Source organism: Acromyrmex echinatior, chromosome 5, assembly GCF_024713525.1.
Source record: "Acromyrmex echinatior isolate Ae372 chromosome 5, ASM2471352v2, whole genome shotgun sequence".
Lineage (NCBI taxonomy): Eukaryota > Metazoa > Arthropoda > Insecta > Hymenoptera > Formicidae > Acromyrmex > Acromyrmex echinatior.
The window spans coordinates 14,236,251-14,249,129 of record NC_141856.1 but is presented as its reverse complement, the minus strand read 5'-3'; the positions used below and the strand labels follow the sequence as shown (position 1 = coordinate 14,249,129).

At 32.3% G+C, this 12,879-nt stretch overlaps 2 protein-coding genes across 9 annotated transcripts in view; one reads left to right on the top strand and one right to left on the bottom strand.

Moving 5' to 3' along the window:
• by (focal adhesion protein tensin) overlaps window positions 1-12,879 on the top strand; it is a 192,927-nt gene that overhangs the window by 32,453 nt on the left and 147,595 nt on the right. The window lies entirely within an intron of this gene.
• On the bottom strand, window positions 3,939-9,773 carry LOC105151318 (putative sodium-dependent multivitamin transporter). 3 transcript variants are annotated; one of them, XM_087406536.1, is made up of 8 exons: window positions 9,568-9,773; window positions 9,227-9,355; window positions 8,253-8,474; window positions 7,145-7,488; window positions 6,958-7,077; window positions 5,962-6,627; window positions 4,501-4,557; window positions 3,939-4,426 (listed from the first exon to the last, which is right to left on the bottom strand). In XM_087406536.1, exons 1-8 carry the CDS (start codon window positions 9,571-9,573, stop codon window positions 4,411-4,413), a joined length of 1,560 nt encoding a protein of 519 aa, XP_087262662.1. In that variant the 5' UTR covers window positions 9,574-9,773; the 3' UTR covers window positions 3,939-4,410. The 3 variants fall into 3 exon arrangements, with proteins under 3 accessions (XP_087262662.1, XP_011063277.1, XP_087262663.1); XM_011064975.2 differs by having other exon boundaries at window positions 3,939-4,557; window positions 9,568-9,772; XM_087406537.1 differs by lacking the exon at window positions 8,253-8,474 and having other exon boundaries at window positions 3,939-4,557; window positions 9,568-9,772.

Sequence of the window (12,879 nt, the reverse complement as noted above, 5' to 3'; positions counted from 1 at the left end):
AATTTTAAATATTATAATTAATAATTATGTTTGTAGACATTAATTCGTTAGATATTGTTTTTCAGAATTAAAGAAATTTTATTATTATTTTATTACAAAATTTGCTTCTTATATCGATCGTTAATATTTGTTCGACGATATGGGAGAAGGAGAATGAAATGATAAACCGCTTAAGATATTATATTGATTGCACAAAGCAGTGTTTGTAAAACGCGTTTAACAAAAATGGGCTTGGCAGCCGAAGGGCTAGAAACGATTGACGACTAACAATAGACCGATCGAGTTCGATACGTTGAATACCTCTCGCGCCTAGTATAACGTATAACGAGCTCGCCGACAAAGTGCCAACAAATCCCCCCGCAATAAGATCGCGGCAGATGCAAGTATCAGCTGCATCGCCAGCGGCGATCAACATACCATTCTGTAATAAGACATTTCTGGAAACTGTGTTTTTCGTAATTTGAATCGTAATCATACGTGATTGAAATATCTTCCATTCGGCATGCAGATTGTATATTAAAGCTAAATTACTGTTTCGATTAACGTTATTAAGTGATTTGAATATCATTTGATATACAGATCGTATGTTAAAAATAAATTATTGTTTCGATTAATATTATTATGACGTAACAACATTACGTAATATTTCTGAGCTTTTCGAGATTCTCAAGTTAAAATACGATGTAAATTCGATTGAAATTTGTGATTGAAGAGAACTAAAGTTACTATATCGTATCGTATCGAAAATCATGTTTTAGCCTCTGGCTCGACAAGAAATCATTATCTGTACATATATTTTCCATAGCTTTATGTTCCCCGTACATCGTACTATATATTTCCATCTCCCACGGGATAACATACGCCGCATACAATCGCATTCGTATTGGCGGGATATTCCCGAGCGCGATTTACTCTTTCGATTTTACGAGTCAATTCAGACTCGTCCGTGGTACATTAAGTCCGCCCCAGTGTGCTGCGTTCTTTCCGGTAGCTGTCATTTCACACGGCATGGTTCGTGAAGCCCACGCCGTTACGGTGGCGAACTGATCGGTGGTGAGCTGCAAGCTGCACTTAAGCTCGAGATAAAAGACTTCTGTTAGGCGGTTTTGCGGTTAAATCGGCAGGAAGGGTCCGCTGCAAGACACGGTAACTGCAAGTGACCATCTTGTAACTTGCATCGTTCGTTGCAAGATCTCGAGGCGTTTACCGTAATAACGTGTCTAGACTTTGTCTGTTATGGCGCTCATGAATTTGATCTTAAAAAAAGAAGACAATAATTTCATTTGTACGGAGATTTGATCGGAGATTACAATAATAATTTAAAAATTGAAAAAAATTTCGCGAGTTCTAAATTCTGAAGAATATTTCAAGAACGCTAGATATATTTTGAATATATTTTCATTAGGCTTTAAATATCTTGTGTTATTCTGAATTACCAGATTTCTTATATCGGTATTGAAATATACAGTTAGGATAATACTTGTATATTTAAAAAAATAGAAATTTTACACGAAGCCGATTTTGTTAGATGCCGATCGTAAGGTCTTATTATCATACATAGCACGCATGTTACATGCAATTTCTAGATTCTCACGAGTCGCGTTGTTGTTTTCCATCATTTTGCTATGGCTAGCTAACATCGACCATAAGATCTTGACATGAGATGAATATCGTATTCCCTATAATACATGGTTCGGTCGTACCGCTGAATTCTGCATCGCGCACGAACTGTCTTTTGCATAGGTTATCGCGGAAGACCCGGGAATCCGGCACGAGGTGCGAATTTTTTTCGACTTGGCGAATATGGGAATCACGAAGACTCTCCCGAAATTAAAAAAAAAGTGCTGCAACGATTTATCAATTTTGTAATACTTAATTTGTAATAATTTATATAGTGTTCGTATTTTTATCTTATTCTGCATTATTGCATCAAAAAATATCAATGTTAGCCTCTGTGATTATTGATACGATAAGGTACAGCTCGCAATTTGGATTTTGGGATGCACTTATAAACAAAGGTAAAGTAAAAATAAACGTTTCGACTCTGGATTTTAGTCTTCAATATGAAAGTAAAAAAATATATATATATATAAGCACACATAAGTGTATTACTCGTATTGGATTTACAATATTTTTGGAATCAAAATTATTATTTTATTTTATTTTAATTGCAATAATTTTCATTGATTTACATCTTTACATTCACAAACACATAACGTATTACCATCTGGATAAAAAATTATTACGTAGTACAGTCACGACAATAGTTTATTATTACATTGTCCGATTACGAAATCTTAAATAAATTTAATCACGTAACTCTCGAAGGCTCTGAAGTTTCCCTTCCCTCGCAAGTAAACAGTTCGTCGGAACGTAAACACGTCCGGCCGATGAATGAACCGGTCGGCAGGATTTCTGCTTTAAAATTCCTTCTGGCCGCGCGCCAGACAACTCATGCATATTCACGTGACTCGCACGAGCAGCGAGAATGGATGGCAGAGAAAAAGGGTGGGTCGAGTGGGACAGGGGCAGGAAGAACGAAATAAAAAGAGAAACGCGTTGATAATCGAGATCGGACGTGGTGGAGTATCACGTATGAAACTCAGGCCAGGACCCATGATTTCAATTTTAAATGCAAGTCCGCGAATCGATGGCACGAGGGTAGACGCGAGGGTGGGATAGAAGTTCCAACCATTGTGCTTATATGTATGCGCATTTCTATAGGTATCATCCTCCGGTATCCTCGAGCGGGTCTTAGTCAGTTCCTCCGCGATGCTGCGAGTCTAGTCATCGTGAAAATGCAACGAGATGCACACGCGATAGCGGCGATTCTCTCTTGTAGATCGAGATGATAAATTCCAGGGAAGATCGTGTAGGGAAAATTGGTTTGCATTTCGATTCGTGCAATTTATGTTACATGATCTGTGTATTTTGAAGATTTATTCTGGCGAAAATCGATTTTTTTAAGACCTCATTGCAATATGTAGATCGTGTCAATTTGTATTCATATCTCATCTAAATTTAATAGTTTTAAAGTACTAAAGTCTAACGTTATTTTTGGAGTAAATATGAAAGAAATTAATATCACATACATTTAATAAAATAAAAATTGATTAATATTTTCAATATTGTATTAATTCTATATTAAAATTATCGTATTTCTCTTGTTAAAATTTGTGATATTTCTAAATTTAAATAAACATCAGCATGGAATTAATTCATCATTTATTATACGAAATGAGATCAAATAAAATACAATATTCTGCTGTAAACATTAATTCGCGAACACAAATTCCCGGCAACATATCAATTATTGCTTCTTTCTTTCACCGTTTAATCATGTGCCACGCAGGGGGCAACAGCGTTCCGGTGCGCAGATGAACTTCGATTAAACGAATTAAAAGCCTGCTCGTGCTGAACACGGTAATTGGCTGTAGACGATTACGAGATAAGTCGCGCCAATTTCGGCGGCAACACAGTAAAATCGTTCCGTTTAAATCGTCCGCTCGCCACCGTTAAATCGGCCCACATGCGGCATTATACTCTTGGTCCCTTTCGCCAATCAGTGCTCGTTAAATTGCAAATTAATGCAGAGACGAAGCCGCTGTCGAAAAATTGCAACGCGCGAATTTCGTTCCGAGTTTACCGGTATTTATCATGGTGGACTATCGCCCTTTCGCACACAGATTTTTGCTTGTCTTATAATTGGATAATTGCTCCATAATCGTAATTACATACGTGGACAACATGAAGATTGTTCAAGAAACGAAAGCCTATATACGTGAATGTTACTGCATAATCTTTTTAATAACATTATCGTAAATTCGTTAATTCTATTCTCAATATATTAATGTTAAAAAACGAAAAACAAAATTTGTGTGAAATATTATTATCGTAAATTCGTTAGTTTTCTTCTCGATAATATTAAAAAATGAACATTGCCGAAATATCTATGCACTTTATTTACTGTCATTAAAAAAAATACAATTTTATTATAATAACATGCAATATTAGTAAAATTTTATGTAACGATATGAACAATAAATATAGCACTATTGATGGCCATATATATGTAATAGTTACACATATCTCTATTATATCCATTAAAATCGTTTAAATAAAAATGAATCAATTAATCAAACATCGACTGAATATTACAAGTAATAACTTTATTTATAATAGGCAGTCAATTATTCTTAATCAATCAATTATTCTACTGTTAGATTTTTCTGATAATTGATTTGAGATAATATTTATTCTATATAATTTCAAGTCATTTCATTACAAAAACTTCATCTTATACGACTAGGTTCTAAAACGAATAGTTGACTGTTCATGGTTTTTTGTGCGTCCTGACGTCGCCGTCTAATCCTGGCAGCCAAGAATGGCGTAAACAAACTTGGATCGTGTTCAATGTTGTTTTTGCCTTGAATAAGTCGAACTATAATACTTGCTACATATCCAACTACTAGTGTAATTGTCAGTCCAATAGGGTTATACCATAAATAGGAGATACGGTACAAATAGAAGTACGATGATTGATCTGGTTGTATAGTACTGTAAAAAAAAAGAAATAATATAATTTGTGATAATTAAATAAATCATATAATCTTAAAAAAATATTTGTACAAAAAATATAAACGTTAAATAAAAAATCTTTATTTTTGTAATAGTAACTTGTTACTTTCTCTACTTTCTCTTTGCTGTTTTGTAATACAAAACGCCTAATTAGCAAAACTTTTTTTTTAATAATTAAAACCGAGATAAAAACTCACTTGATTTACATACGCGATAGATTTATTATTATCAATTAAAAATTATCTTAAAAATTATTTTAATTAGATCAGATCGTCCACTTTACATCTTTTTGCAGGCAGTCTTTCAATTTCTTGCCGCATTGAAAATAGATCGGTCAATTTAAACGAATTCCCGCCGACAAAGAGAAAGCTATAATATATCTAATCTCACTAATAATGGCGTAGCGAGGATTCCGTGAGACAACTGTAATTTTAGTTTATTAACGGTGCAATTAGCGTTATTTACTACCGTGGGAATGCCGAATAGCAAGCTTATCGTCCATGAGAAAGCGACACGCGTGAAAGAAATCAGGAAGCGGCGCTTAACTCGCAACTAATTACAGTGAGACGAGATATCTCCGCGCGCATTGCAACATTGATGCTCTGTGAATTTCGAAGAGTAGATAAGACAATTTACAGCACGTCGATAATTCATATTCTAATCGTCACGCGATGTGCGCCATGCATCGTCTGGCTGTTTTTTCTCTCCCCTATCTGTTTCCCTAAGATAAATTTATGTTCATTCGATTCGGTCTGTGACGAGATAAATTGTTGGCAATTGCAAATACATATTGCATTTATTCTCGATAATGCTGTAGGTAATGCCAATATTTGAGCATTGTGCAACAATTTTCACCCGAGGTGAAAATTTTAGTTTAAAAAGGAAATGTTTCATATCATGAATGAATGTCCGAAGTATGAAATTTTTGTTAACTTTCCCAATGTACTTAAAAAAAATATATTAGATATATTAGATGAATATAATTATTATTTATATATTGAGAGTAAATTTAAAAATCTAATAACTCTCGTGTCTGTAGAATCAATTAATGTTTGTATGAATTTTTTGAATGAATTTATTTTCAAAGATATGATTTCTTTTTTGCATATTTCTTTTCTCTTACTATTTGAAAAAGCGATTTGAATTAAGTAATTGTTAATTTCACCAATTTTGAAAACATTACGTGAATTTGAAATAATATAAATGATATAAATTCAAAACTTCAATATTTATATTAAAGAAGTTATTTTAAAATATTATTTAAACGTACTTTTTAATACGCTCTAATCGGAAAACATAATGCGCGTAGTTTCAGTATTTGCAAAGTTTGGATACCGAATGAATTTTTTTTCTGAGAACGTTTTCTGAGAATAGGTATTTTACCTGTTAAAATTCATTTGTTCAGCAAACATTAATGCTGTAGAATTTGCGCAACCTTCAATCGACACCGGTAACTTTGGAATTGGTGGTTTAGGTCGCCCAAAAGTGCCCCACAAGCAAACGCAGAGCGCCGTAATCATGCCAATAATAGTTCCAATCTCGTTAGCACTCTCACTGAACATTCCAAGAGTAAAAATACCTAAAATCGGTCCTCCGATGGAGCCATGAATGCTAAAAGCAACAGTTGCTAGCGAGCCCATTGTCTTTGCTATTAACGCTAAAAACATGCAAATAATGCCATTTAAAACGGTAAGAGATTTAGCTATGAAAGTGGCTCTATTGTCAGAAAAATCTATTCCAAATTTTCGGTGTAGCGGCTTCACATAATCCTCGAGCGCCACCGCGGCTAACGAATTCATCATAGCGGAAATCGTGCTTAAGCTGGCGCTGAAGATGCCGGAAACGACGAGACCAACCACTCCAGGTGATAAGTTTTCCACGGTGAAGTAAGGTAATATTTTGTCGTAGGTTGAAATTTTTTCGGACATTACGGGATCGCAATCTTTGTAACTCACGTAAATTGACAATCCGGTGAAGCATGTTAAAAAGCCTACCAGTAAGATGAATGGGCCACACAGAAACAATGCATGCGTAGCTACTTTTACGTTTCTGTGAAAATAACAATAAATTGTTACATGTATACTAGCAGGATTCTTTAACAAATATAATAAATTTAAAACATTGATAATTAACAGTTTTTTAATTTTTTAATTATTTGTTTATATTTTATTTTATTATATTGTATATTTATAGTTGTTTAATTGAAATTTAGTTATAGGCAACAAATTTTAAATTTATATTTTTGATAATAGATGATTTTTAGATTTTTTATTTAAAAATAACTATAATAATGAAAAAAATTTATTATTTATTTAAGTTTAAACAAAAGATAAATGACGGTATTATATAAATATGTTTATAAAATACACATTGACATACTTAACGGTCATCAAACGTTGAACTTGCACCTGATTCACTGCAACATAGGCTAGATGTATTAATCCTCCTCCAATTAAAGTACTCCATACTGTGTATTGCACAGTTGGATCTAAAGTCCATCTAAATAAGAAAGCATTATTAATATATTCTTTTATTTACTCTTTATTATTTATTATATCCAACTTACTCAAAGAAATTTATACGATTTCCCTCTTTGCCGATACGCCAAATGCTGTCGAGTCCTCCGTCGATGTTTTGGGTGATGATGAAGATGATGATAATAAGAGCAATTAACATAAGCAAGCCCTGGAAGATGTCGGTGATCAAAACCGCTTTGATGCCACCCAACGTGGAATAGGAGGTACATATTACAGCGAGTACCAAAATACTCATGGTACTAGACAAACCCGTAGTAGCTTCGAGAGCTAAGGAAGGAGCATATAGCATCACTCCGGTCAATAACATCGTTTCAGAAAAATTAGCCGCGCTTACGAGCAACCGCATGTACAATCCAAATCGCTTTTCGAGATACTAAGAGAAAGGAGAAATGTAAAGAAACAATAGAATCATATTACAAATAATCCAAATAATATATTTATCCAAAATACATTTAACAATGAATTTGAGAAAGGCCTCAAAGATTAAATTGCAAATGAAAATAATATTAAAGTCAATAAGAACCGACACAGTTGATCGTGTGTGACAAAACGCCTATATTAAGCACCAATGTATGTATATGTCTGTGGTGTGTACGTACACTCATCAACTAAAAGGTTGCAACATTTTTTTTCTAATGGATTGCTGAATGCAGCCTGCTCACTGAGCGATTGATTCTTACTTACGAATCTAACCATTTAGATTCAATCGCTCTGCACGAGCAAGGATGAGCTCCGAAATCTATCGAAAAAAAATATTGCAACTTGATGTGTTTACGTATATTGTATTTGATGATTAATATATGCCTTTTATCACACATAATCAACTATGTTGACTCTCATTAGCTTTAAGATTACTTTCTTTTGGAAAGTATATTTTTTATAACTGTTTAGGAATAGATTTATTATATATGTACAATATAAATTATTTTGCAGTCTCTCAAAATCTTATAAAAGTTTTATTAATTCTTATTTTCAAATCAATTTTATTATCCATTTTTTTGTTTAAAATTTAGCAAATTAATATATTCGATTGTAGTTTACGTGATATTAAACGATATAACTGATTATCTCTGAAAAACATTGAAACGTTGTTTAGACTAGTAATCGATATTGCTCGTGCAACCATCTGACAATTACCTCATAGATGCTTATGACTTTTATCTCAAAGAAGACTGGTAGATAACAAGTGGCAATAATCGGTACGGTGAAAATGCCGGCAGCATACATTAACGCAACGATCAGGCCGCGAATGTAAGTTTCCCCGCTCATTCCGAGCATAGTAATTCCTGATACGTGGGAGGCCATCATAGCGATCGAAAGGGGTAAGACACCTAATGAGTTGTCCGCGGAGAAGTATTCCTATCGATGATAATTGTGCGATTGGTTAAACAGCAATTTTGTATTGTACATATAGGAAACATCGTTTATGATAACGTCGTAACGTTTCCATAAAGGGATTTTTCATCCGGCATTGTCGCGATGGGTAAAATTAGTAAATCTCGATACTATTCTGTTTTTTTAAGGTTTTTTTCTCATAATTATTTAATCAGTCTGTAAAATACAATTTGTCTGTAACTCATCAATTAAACATCCACGTTCTTAATTAAAATGTTAATTTAAATCAATCTTTGATAAAATTATGGAATATTACATACTTATATCTTAGAGTCATCTAATCTTGGTTCTATGAATTTATGGAACCAACTAATATTTATAAATATTTTTTCCTAAGATTATATAAGAAATAAGATAAGAAACTATACATGCTTTACACTAATATATTAGGCGATCAAACGCGTTTTATTTCATAATTATGATAAATTTGAATTGATCTATCACTCGACATTCAAAATTTATGGATCATTGATTAGCGCTTCTCGAGTTATTGAGTCGAATCGTAACGACAGTTAATTAACACGTCAAACACTTAGAAAATGGTTCGAGATTTAATTTATTACCGATACTCATAATTTATGTGGATATTTATCGCAACATGAGATCGATCGTATAACATATATAACGGCAGATATGATTCGCGTGCAGATTATCGTGATTAGACTGGTTTAATGATGAATTGATTCGAATAGAAATTGATTTTTTTGTAAACTGACCGTGGCAGTACTTTGTCGACCACCGCTGAATCGATAGTAGAGCCCGATAATGATGGAGACCGACATAACTGCGCCGATCACAAGATAATCTTGCCATTGCAATCTGTTAATTTCGTCTTCAATAGGTGTCTATAAATAAGAAAAAAAAGTCTTTTTTTACTACAATTTTAAAATCTATAATAAAAATTTTAAGCACAGTTTTTTAATTTTTAAACATGTGACTAACAACGCTAAACTAGTAGAGAAGTTTTTTTAAATATTTTAAAATTTAAAATCAAAATTGTAATAAACATATTTTGTAAGATAATTACTTGTATTTAATTATATAATTATGTACTTACATCCATTCTGTAAAATTTACACCATTTACTTGACAAAAAATTTAACTTCGATCTTATTAGTTAAATTTTGGAAATTTTCACTGAAATAAAAGATTTCCACGACTTTTTCACTTTGAAAACACCAAGAGTACGTAGATCCAAATGTCATGAATGTTCGACAAGGTCTTACTAACAAATGTGTCCGTTTGCATTGCATGATACAAAAACGCATGAGAAGTTATTACGTAAAGAATTGCTCGGCATATTTAGTGTTAAAGCACGCAAACTACAGATTTCATCGGTAAATTAGACTTTACAATATGTAATAGACGTGATAACATGTTGTTCAGTGCTAATTAATGGTTAGATAAATAAAAAGTTTATCTACGAGAATACTGTGAATGTCAATGAAAATAGAAATTGAGTTTTAAAAACAATTATATTTGAACATGTTCATTGTAAATATATATACATATAATATATAAATATATGTAAAAGATTTGTCACATGTAATATGAGAAAGCTTTTTGAATCAGTAGGTTTACGAATGTTGTGAACGTGTTAGCTATAATATTGGATATACCGGTTGAAATACATTGAATCCTGAGGAAAGATTAAATGGCGATTATTGGATAAGGCTCAACCTTAATTTAATGTGCTGCAGACGATATCGTTCAAGATGATTATCTTTACACACCAGTTGGTGCGATGGATCAATTCATTTAACAGCGATGAAAACGAAAAGAGATAGATAGAAACGTTGAATCGATAGATATATTTAATCCCAACGTTAATTAAATAACAACATAATTAAATCTATCTAAGAGATCATGTCTTCGTACCAATATTATATCGTACAACATTTATATTTCCAGCGTACGCAATTAAATTTTTGTTTGAACTGGTTATGAACAGGTTTCCCATATTTATTTTCTTAAAATTCAATAATACAGTTTATACTTGTAAAGATAAAAAAAATCAGAATTAAAATATATTTGATAATATAATAATATGATGATCAAGTAAGAAGTAGACAATTTATTTCGCAGAAGACATATGAAAGGCAGGCGCGATTTCTGTTATATAACTATTATATCGAGCTAATAATTATCTGTGTATAATAATGCTTTATCATAATGTCGATATTTTTTTATTACGATGCTAAATATTATTATTTTAGAATAATTACTATTATTACTATTATTAATAATTACTATTATTTTAAGAATAATTGCAAAAATATATGAATAATCGATAGAGTAGGGCGACAGTATATATAACTTGAGAAATAACTTTTTAAAGTTTTGATATATATATATGTTCACACAAATACATTAGTTACAAGTAACTTCCGTTTATATTTTCATGAATTGAAGTTACATCATTAAAGATCGACACGGAGAAATAAGTATGTTCATTTTAATAGCATTTATTAAATACCTATTTTTATAGTTCTACAATAATTTAAAATAATTCAAAAAAGAAAGAAAAGGGGGAATAGAATTTTTTTAAATTTTTTAGAAAGTTTGAAAGTGCTAAGGAAAACGTATTCATTATTTTGTTCACTCTTTGGCGCGTATTTGATTATCTTATTTGAATTTATTTCTTTCGATACAGTTAATTATGCGGCACAATAATAGTTAATGACAATCCTGTTTAAGCGTCGACTAATTTCCGACATTGTTACTGGTCTGTCGACTGCGTTGTTTTACGGGAATAGCATTGCCAATAAAAGAGGGGAAAAGAACTGCGGACAAAAGAGGAACAGGGAGAGAGAAAGAGAGGAGGATAGAATGAGGGAGAAAAAGAGGAACTCGTAAGTGGTGAATTCCCGTCATTAAGTCGTTAGCCGGACGACAGCGGACTAACTGTCGGCTAACTGGCTGCTGAACTTGATCGACCAATCGTTGACCCCCACGGTCAATCGAAATTTACCGTGTGTTAACCACTCTTGTTTCATGTAATTCTTCCATATTATCCGGATGCGTAGACTGCTTTCAATAATTTGATGAGGGAAAATATCGCGATCGTGAAACAGCCTGAACTGTTCAACTTGAAGGTAGTGCAGGGGTTAATGTAAATTTTGTTCGCGATCGAGTCAATTATTTGGAAAGCTACGTGTTTCCGTACGTGATCTGTAATTATCTTCTTGCATTATAATCAGGAACTTATAAAGAGATATCTCATTTTTTTTTTAATCTCAAATGTTCTCTTTTCTTAAAAACACATTTTTTTTCTCTCTGAAGGTAACGTTTACATATTCCAATTATCTCAATAAATATTATCTCAATAAAAATGCATTTATGCAATAAAAGTTCATCTATGCAAATTAGTCAAACAGTAGCGAAGTACTAATTAATCTTGCTCGTTAGGGTAACTCCGGTATATACGCCGCACTTATCAAAAACTTAATTTATTAAATATTATTTATTAAAGTATTATTGTTTAAAGTATTATTGTTTAAAGTAAACGAACGATATCAGTGAAAACTTTGTACTGTCTACTATTATGAAAAAAATATTAGAAATCTGAAATATTTATATAAAAAATGAACTTTTTTAAATCCTTGCATTTTTGCCGTACATCCCATAGGGATAGGATGTTAATTAACTTGATATATACATTTAGCGAATCTTATTGGCATCTTGAAGTTTGTAAACCGTATAAATCCAAAATTTCATTTTTCTTTCAATGTAGGTATACAAGGCGAAATATTTTCGATCATGCTATTAAATAAATCCAATATGGATTAATTTTGTATTGTCAGGGTTTTAATTTTACTTTTTGATAAAATGAAATGGATTTCAGCTCGCGTCTCGTGCTTACACAAAATTTTGTTTCCAACAACACATTTTTTAAAAATTAATTCAGGTCATATTTATAGATTTAATTTACGATTACTATTTTATGAATAAAAAATAAATATTATATAATGCAATGCGCATTGCAATTCACTGTGCGGACACGAAGATACATATTTTGTATTGAAGAGGTGTTGGAAATTACCGTTATTCGATTCGCCTGAGAATGTAAGCCAATCTGATAATGCTCGCGTGCAAGTGAGTTCCCATAATTAATTCCAGTCATTAATTAATAACGCGATGACTGATCCCCTGTCGCACGTTTGTGGTATTCGACTCAATTCGTGCGTGATGCCACGCTTCGTCTACCGTGTTGATTTTACCGTGCTCTTAATTAATCCAATGTGTTTAACATGGGGAACATAATAATCTCAAGGATCAATTCCAAGAATTAATTTCTTTAAGAACATTTTTAGGAAGATTAAATATATATTATATTTAATAAATAATGATATAAGGAAGCAATTTTTGG

Excerpts from the sequence above, each read along its gene's own strand:
- LOC105151318 (XM_011064975.2), bottom strand. Across the intron at positions 7,078-7,144 it reads AATCGTATAAATTTCTTTGA|ATGGACTTTAGATCCAACTG; the intron begins GTAAGTTGGATA and ends TTTCTTATTTAG. Across the intron at positions 4,558-5,961 it reads GAACAAATGAATTTTAACAG|TACTATACAACCAGATCAAT; the intron begins GTAAAATACCTA and ends TTTTTTTTACAG.